This window comes from Salvelinus sp. IW2-2015, linkage group LG4q.1:29, assembly GCF_002910315.2.
Source record: "Salvelinus sp. IW2-2015 linkage group LG4q.1:29, ASM291031v2, whole genome shotgun sequence".
Lineage (NCBI taxonomy): Eukaryota > Metazoa > Chordata > Actinopteri > Salmoniformes > Salmonidae > Salvelinus > Salvelinus sp. IW2-2015.
Window position 1 is genome coordinate 835,261 of NC_036842.1, and position 8,753 is coordinate 844,013.

An 8,753-nucleotide genomic window follows, 5' to 3' on the forward strand; every position below is an offset into this window, starting at 1 on the left:
GACCAGCAAGGGGGAATGGGCCCAGTTACTTCCCTGTGCAGAGTATGCCCAGAACTCACTGACTCCCTTCCAGTGCATCCTGGGATGTCAGCCAGCCCTGGCCCTGTGGACCTCGAGCCAGACCGAAGCCCCTGCGGTGGACGAGTGGTTCCGTGTCCAGAAAGAGCAGGCGGACCACCACTGCAGTGAGGCTCCCGTGTTCCATTCTTGTGATCGCGTCTAGCTCTCCACCAGGAACCTGAGCCCCTGGTTTCTGGGGCCCTTCAAGGTCATCCGGAGTGTCAACGAGGTAACATACCATTTACAACTCCCCACCAACTACCAGATCTCACCATCTTTTCATGTTTCCCTTCTCAGGTCGGTGGTTCCTGGTCCCCAGGCTGATGCCTTCCCCTGCAACACCCCATCGCCTCCCCTGGACATTGATGGGATGCCGTCAGGTCCCTCCTGGAATCCTGACGTCGTTCAGTACAATACTCCTGTTTTGTTCATCTGCCTTGTCTTATTTATTTTTTTACTTTTACCCCTTTTTCTCCCCAATTTCGTGGTATCCAATTGGTATCCAACAGTCTTGTCTCATCGCTGCAACTCCTGTACGGACTCGAGAGAGAGGTGAAGGTCGAGAGCCATGCGTCCTCTGAAACACAACCCAACTAAGCCGTACTGCTTCTTGACACAATGCCCACTTAACCCGGAAGCCAGCCCCACCAATGTGTTGGAGGAAACACCGTACACCTGGCGACCGTGTCAGCGTGCATGTGCCCGGCCCACCACAGGAGTCGCTAGAGCGTGACGGGACAAGGACATCTCTGCTGGCCAAACCCTCCCCTAACCTGGACGACGCTGGGCCAATTGTGCACTGCCCCATGGGTCTCCCGGTCGCGGCCGGCTGCGACAGAGCCTGGACTCGAACCAGGGTCTCTAGTGGCACAGCTAGCAACTCCGATGCAGTGCCTTAGACCACTGCGCCACTCGGGAGGCGCCTTGTCTTATTATTAAACTGTCTTTCTGAACCTCGATCCTTTCTCACTGTGTATACGTCACGCTTCTTTGACAACTGGAGCTGCTATTCTTTCACCCTCTTCCGTGGCTGTACTAATGTACGTACGCAGTACTAAGTGATAGGATATATAAGTTAACCTGTACAAGATTTTGGGCCGAATAAATTACGTTGTTACAGGTGTCAAGCTTATGGGCATGTGGCAGCAGAGTGTAGGAGGGAGGTGTGAGAAGTGTGCAGAAGGGCATGTGACAAAGTAATGTGTAGCATTGGGGAAAGAAAAGGTATGTGTCAATTGTTGGGATGCCCATGGAGCTGGGGATCTGAAATATCTGGTGCGAAAGAGGCATGTTGAGTTTTCCAGGGTTAGAGTAGTGTAGAAGTTGTCGTATGCTGAGGCAGTGAAGAAAGTAGAGGAAGATGGGTCAAGGTGGAGGGATCCTGAGAGGAGTGGTGTGAACAGAGAGATAGGCCAACAAGTGATATATGCTTCAGTAAGAAGTACTGTACTGCAGGGATGGAACGTAAGTCGCAGAAAGGTTGCGGTGGCAAGGTGTTTTTTGTTGTTGTTTTTTTTTACAAGTTTAGAGTTAGATGGTAGGGTATTTGTTGATTTATTTAATGATAAAAAAAAAAAAAATGCAATCTATAAGGGAGTTATACTCCAGGGTAGTAGGTGGCGGTAATGCAACATTTATTGGATGCCAACCGCCGTTAAACCTCATCGAAGAAGAACTGCACATCATATTGTTTTGCTGGTCAGTTGGTGGGGAGGACCAAACCGTAACTTTAGCTGTGGTGAAAACGATGTTTTTTTGTTCTTTAGATTTTAAGGATACGTCACTATTCGTCAAAGCTGGATTGTGGATCTCGTGCTCATTTAAAAGTAATATTTTATTGCTTTAAAATTAATCAGCAGTACAATGACTGTATTTTATAGCTAACTAATTTGGCTAAGGTTAGCCGTGTCACCTCAAATAGGCTTAGCGTTGCTGCTAGACTATAAAACTAACGAAGCTCATTCATACACAGCCTGGCTGGTAGCTATAACTAGCTGGCTAATCAACTAACTCTGATAAGCGAATTTAATCAATTAACGTGCTATTTGTGTGTCGTTATTTTATTTTTCAAGAATTATGAATCGAGACTATGGTTAGTTACGTTTGGTGGTTGACCATCCGCTATAATCTTGTTTTTCCAGAGGTGGGCGTTTCATACATGTGCCACGATGCATTTATTTTGATATACTAACACATGAACTATCTAACGTTAGCTAGCTAGCGTTACTATCTGTGAGTGTATTTGTACCGTACATTAGAATGCAGTTCCTTTGCTAGCAAATTAGCTAGTGCATACAGTTGACATTGGTAAATGTCATTGTTCTTTCTAACTAGTCTGTGGTTTGTCTGGTGCAGGATGGATTTAGACGTGTGTGCTGGCGGGAACAGTACCAAGGGAAAAGCTGATTCGGCTCATGCAGGTGAAGGAGACGCAATGGCGATCGTGCCTCTGGAGCTCTATGACTCCGCTAGAGCGAAAATAGATGCAAATCTCCGCTGGCTGTTAGCCAAAGCTTACGGTATAGGTATGTGTTTTCTATTGGGCAGGTGCTCGCAATCTTTTGTGTTTTTGAATATTGAAACGCTACTGTTAGCTTTGGGACACATCGGGAGTCTGTCTATTGCTTGGACTCCCTGAATTGTACTTCGTTTTGGTAGATGGAGACGGAAAATATCCATGCCACAGTATAGCCGACTTCTTGTCAATAAAAGCATATGTATAATCTCTAGGCAGTCCAAATTACCAGACAAAGTGAAATGTGTCCCTCTGTCAATATTTGAATCCAACTTTTGTCCAAACAGCACCATATTCCTGTGGTGTAAACAGTGGTAGAGTTGTACACTGAACAAAAACATGAACGCAACATGTAAAGTGTTGGTCCCATGTTTCATGAGCTGAAATAAAAGACCCCAGAAATGTTCCATATGCACAAAAAGCTTATTTCACTCTAATTTTGTATACAAATTTGTTGACATCCCTGTTAGTGTGCATTTCTCCTTTGCCAAGATAATCCAACCACCTGACAGGTGTGGCATATCAAGAAGCTGGTTAAACAGCATGATCGTTACACAGGTGCACTTTGTGATGGAGGAAATAAAAGGCCACTTTAAAATGTGCAGTTTTGTCACATAACACAATGCTACAATGCCTCAAGTTATGAGGGAGCGTGCACTTGGCATGCTGACTGCAGGAATGTCCACCAGAGCTGTTGCCAGATTATTTTATGTTCAATTCTCTACCATAAGCTGCCTCCAATATTGTTTTTGAAAATTTGCCAGTACGTCCAACCTACATCACAACTGCAGACCAGGTGTAAACACGCCAGCCCAGGACCCGCACATCTGGCTTCTTCACCTACGGGATCATCTAAGACATGCCACCTGGACAGCTAATGAAACATGATTTGCAAAAGCGAATAATGTCTGCACAAACTGTCAAACCATCTCAAGGAAGCTCATCTGCGTGCTCATTGTCTTGTCTTGACCTGACTGCAGTATGGCGTCGAAACCGACTTAAGTGAGCACGCTGGAGAAGTGTGCTCTTCTTGGACTTATCCCAGTTTCAACTGTACTGGGAAGATAGCATGTATGGCGTTGTGAACAGAGTACCCCATGGTGGGGTTTTGATATGGGCAGTCATAAGCTACGGACAACAAACACAATTGCATTTTATTGATGGCGATTTGAATGCACAGAGATACCGTGATGAGATCCTGAGGACCATTGTCGTGCCATTCATCCGCCGCCATCATCTCATGTTTCAGCATGACAATGCATGGCCCTATGTCGCAAGGATCTGTACACAATACCTGAATGCTGAAAATGTCCCAGTTCTTACATGTCCTGCATACTCACCCATTGAGCATGTTTTGGATGCTCTGGATTAGTGATGCGTCGATATCTGATATTTTCCTTGCCAAAAAAACGGAATAACCGATATTTAACATTTTAGAATGCCTTTTAAGCATTCTAGTACAGTTAAATAGGTACCACACACACACATGGGCGCAGCGGTCTAAGGCACTGCATCTCAGTGCAAGAGGCGTCACTACAGTCCCTCGTTCGAATCCAGGCTGTGTCACATCCGGCTGTGATTGGGAGGTCCATTGGGCCCAGCATCGTCCGGGGTAGGCCGTCATTGTAAATAAGAATTTGTTCTTAACTGACTTGGCTAATTAAATAAAGGTTACACACCAAACTGACCAATTTTGTTGGCATTTATGTATTTTATTTTTTATTTATTTCACCTTTATTTAACCAGGTAGGCTAGTTGAGAACAAGTGCTCATTTACAACTGCGACCTGGCCAAAATAAAGCAAAGCAGTGCGACACAAACACAGTTATACATGGAATAAACAAACACAGTCAATTACACAATAGAAAAAAGTCTATACAGTGTGTGCAAATGAGGTAAGATAAGGGAGGTAAGGCAAAAATAGGTCATAGTGGCAAAATAATGACAATTTAGCAATTAAACATTGGAGTGATAGATGTGCAGAAGATGAATGTGCAAAGTAGAGATACTGGGGTGCAAAGGAGCAAAATAAATGAATACCAGTATGGGGATGAGGTAGTTGGATTGGCTATTTACAGATGGGCTATGTGCAGGTGCAGTGATCTGTGAGCTGCTCTGACAGCTGGTGCTTAAAGTTAGTGAGGCTGATATGAGTCTCCAGCTTCAGTGATTTTTGCAATTCGTTCCAGTCATTGGCAGCAGAGAACTGGAAGGAAAGGCGGCCAAAGGAGGAATTGGCTTTGGGGGTGACCAGTGAGATATACCTGCTGGAGTGCGTGCTACGGGTGGATGCTGCTATGGTGACCAGTGAGCTGAGATAAGGTGGGGCTTTACCTAGAAAATTCTTATAGATGACCTGGAGCCAGTGGGTTTGGCGACGAATATGAAGAGAGGACCAGCCAACGAGAGCATACAGGTTGCAGTTGTGGGTAGTATATGGGGCTTTGGTGACAAAACGAATGGCACTGTGATAGACTGCATCCAATTTGCTGAGTAGAGTGTTGGAGGCTATTTTGTAAATTACATCGCCAAAGTCAAGCATTGGTAGGATAGTCAGTTTTACGAGGGTATGTTTGGCAGCATGAGTGAAGGATGGTTTGTTTGCGAAATAGGATGCCGATTTTGGATTGGAGATACTTAATGTGAGTCTGGAAGGAGAGTTTACAGTCTAACCAGACACCTAGGTATTAAGTCAGAACCGTCCAGAGTAGTGATGCTGGACGGGTGGGCAGGTGCTGGTAGCGATCGGTTGAAGAGCATGCATTTAGTTTTACTTGCATTTAAGAGCAGTTGGAGGCCACGGAAGGAGAGGTGAATGGCGTTGAAGCCCGTCTGGATGTTAGTTAACCTGTCTGGCACCAGTGGGATGGTAGCATCCCACCTGACCAACATCCAGTGAAAGTGCAGGGCTACAAATTCAAACAACAGAAATCTCATAATTAAAATTCCTCAAACATACAAGTATTATACACCATTTTAAACATAAACTTATTGTTAATCCAGCCACAGTGTCTGATTTGAAAAAGGATTTACGCCAAAAGCACACCATGCGATTATGTTAAGTCAGCGCCTAGCCACAGAAAACCATACAGCCATTTTCCAAAGAAGGAGAGGTGTCACAAAAGACAGAAATAGCGTCAAAATGAATCACTAACCTTTGATGATCTTCACCGGATGGCACTCCCAGGACTCCATGTCAGACAATAAATGTGTGTTTTGTTCGATAAAGTTGATCTTTATGTCCAAATACCTCATTTGAAATTGCCGCTTTATGTTCAGAAAAGCATTGTCTCAAACAAACATCCGGTGAAAGTGCAGAGCCACATCAAATTACAGAAATACTCATCATAAACATTGATCTAAGATCCAAGTGTTATACATACGATTAAAGATAACTTCTCCTTAATGCAACCGCTGTGTCTGATTTCAAAAAGGCTTTACGGCAAAAGCACACCATGCGATTATGTTAAGTCAGCGCCTAGCCACAGAAAACCATACAGCCATTTTCCAAAGAAGGAGAGGTGTCACAAAAGTCAGAAATAGCGTTAAAATTAATCACTTACCTTTGATGATCATCTGATGGCACTCCCAGGTCTCCATGTTAGACAATAAATGTTTGTTTTGTTCGATAAAGTTCATCTTTATGTCCAAATACCTCCTTTTTGTTTGCGTGTTTAGTCCAGTAATCCAAATGCACAGGGCACGGGCACTATGTCCAGACGAAAAGTCCAAAAAGTTCCATTACAGTTTGTAGAAACATGTCAAACGATGTATAGAATCAATCTTTAGGATGTTTTTATCATAAATCTTCAATAATATTCCAACCGGACAGGTCCTTTCTCTTTAGAAATGAAAGGGAACGGAGCTCGTGCTCACAGCTGCGCGCGTGACTAAACTAAAGGCTTTCTGCCAGACCACTGGTTCAAACTACTACTGCAAATGCAGTAAGAAGCCAAGGTAAGTTGCTAGCTAGCATTAAACGTATCTTATAAAAAACAATCAATCAATCATAATCACTAGTTATAACTACACATGGTTGATGATATTACTAGTTTATCTAGCGTGTCCTGCGTTGCATATAATCGATGCAGTACCGCATTCGCGAAAAATTACTGTCATTGCTCCAACGTGTACCTAACCATAAACATCAATGCCTTTCTTAAAATCAATACACAGAAGTATATATTTTTGAACCTGCATATTTAGCTAAAAGAAATCCAGGTTAGCAGGCAATATTAACCAGGTGAAATTGTGTCACTTCTCTTGCGTTCATTGCACGCAGAGTCAGGGTTGATGGCATTGATGTTTATGGTTAGGTACACATTGGCGCAAGACAGTCCTTTTTCGCGAATACGAACCGCATCGATTATATGCAACGCTAGATAAACTAGTAATATCATCAACCATGTGTAGTTAACTAGTCATTATGATTGATTGATTGTTTTTTATAAGATAAGTTTAATGCTAGCTAGCAACTTACCTTGGCTTCTTACTGCATTCGCGTAACAGGCAGGCTACTCGTGGAGTGCAATGTAATCAGGTATTTAGAGCGTTGGACTAGTTCACTGTAAGGTTGCAAGATTGAATCCCCGAGCTGACAAGGTAAAAATCTGTCATTCTGCCCCTGAACAAGGCAGTTAACCCACCGTTCCTAGGCCGTCATTGAAATTAAGAATGTGTTCTTAACTGACTTGCCTAGTTAAATAAAGGATTAAAAAAGATGTAAAAAAAAAAGAGAGAAAAAAGGCCAAATCGGTGTCAAAATTACCGATTTCCGATTGTTATGAAAACTTGAAATCGGCCCTAATTAATCGGCCATTTTGATTAATCGGTCAACCTCTAATCTCAAGGCCATCAGACTGTTAAACAGCCATCACTAACATTGAGTGGCTGCTGCCAACTACTGACTCGAATCTCTAGCCACTAATAAATAAAAATTGGATGTGGTAAATGTATCACTAGTCACTTTAAACAATGCCACTTTATATAATGTTTACATACCCTACATTACTCATCTCATATGTATATACTGTACTCTATACCATCTACTGCATTTTGCAGATGCCGTTCGGCCATCGCTCATCCATATATTTATATGTACATATTGTTATTCATTCCTTTGTTGTTGTGAAATTGTTCGATTACTTGTTAGATATTACTGCATGGTCGGAACTAGAAGCACAAGCATTTCGCTACACCCACACATGGTTAGCAGATGTTAATGTATGTGACCAATAAAATTTGATTTGATTTGATATGGAGAAAAAGAAGTCCAATAAGCTCTGGGTTGAATCGTGCTGAGCAGATTGGCAGGAGTTGCTCGGGATAAAGGTTAGCTGATGACCGCTAGCAGCGGCTAGCTGACTACTAGCTAGTAGCTAGTTAGCTGGCTAGCTTCTTTTGGGGGGTTCCGGTTCTAAAGTAAAGAAAATAGCAGATCCATACGAAATTGCGTGAGGCGGGTTACAGGAGAGTATGTTAAAGTTAAAGAAAAATATAAAAAATATGTGCGAAGAAAAAATATTTAAAAATATATATATAAAGATATACAGTGGGGAGAAGAAGTATTTACATTTACATTTAAGTCATTTAGCAGACGCTCTTATCCAGAGCGACTTACAAATTGGTGCATTCACCCATCCTTCAGCATGACCGTTTTGGCGGGTGGGTCAGTCATGGTGTGGGTGGGCATTTCTTTGGGGCCGCACAGCCCTCCATTGGCTCGCCAGAGGTAGCCTGACTGCCATTAGGTACCGAGAATGAGATCCTCAGACCCCTTGTGAGACCATATGCTGGTGCGGTTGGCCCTGGTTCCTCTAATGCAAGACAATGCTAGACCTCATGTGGCTGGAGGTGTGTCAGCAGTTCCTGCAAGAGGAAGGCATTGATGCTATGGACTGGCCCGCCCGTTCCCCAGACCTGAATCCAATTGAGCACATCTGGGACATCATGTCTCGCTCCATCCACCAACGCCACGTGCACCACAGACTGTCCAGGAGTTGGCGGATGCTTTAGTCCAGGTCTGGGAGGAGAACCAGGAGACCATCCGCACCTCATCAGGAGCAATGCCCAGGTGTTTGTAGGAGGTCATAACAGGACGTGGAGGCCACACACACTACTGAGCCTCAGTTTGACTTGTTTTAAGGACATTACATCAAAGTTGGATCAGCCTGAGTAG

The 8,753-nt window shown here is 43.6% G+C and overlaps 1 protein-coding gene across 1 annotated transcript in view; it reads left to right on the forward strand.

The window, feature by feature from the left end:
• The first annotated feature begins 1,742 nt into the window (after positions 1 to 1,742).
• Positions 1,743 to 8,753, forward strand: part of LOC111961214 (calmodulin-regulated spectrin-associated protein 1-B-like) — a 117,247-nt gene continuing 110,236 nt past the window's right edge. The window contains 2 exon segments of the mRNA XM_023983297.2: positions 1,743 to 1,886; positions 2,416 to 2,585. Coding sequence (XP_023839065.2) covers positions 2,417 to 2,585 — 169 coding nt within the window. The 5' untranslated portion in view covers positions 1,743 to 1,886; position 2,416.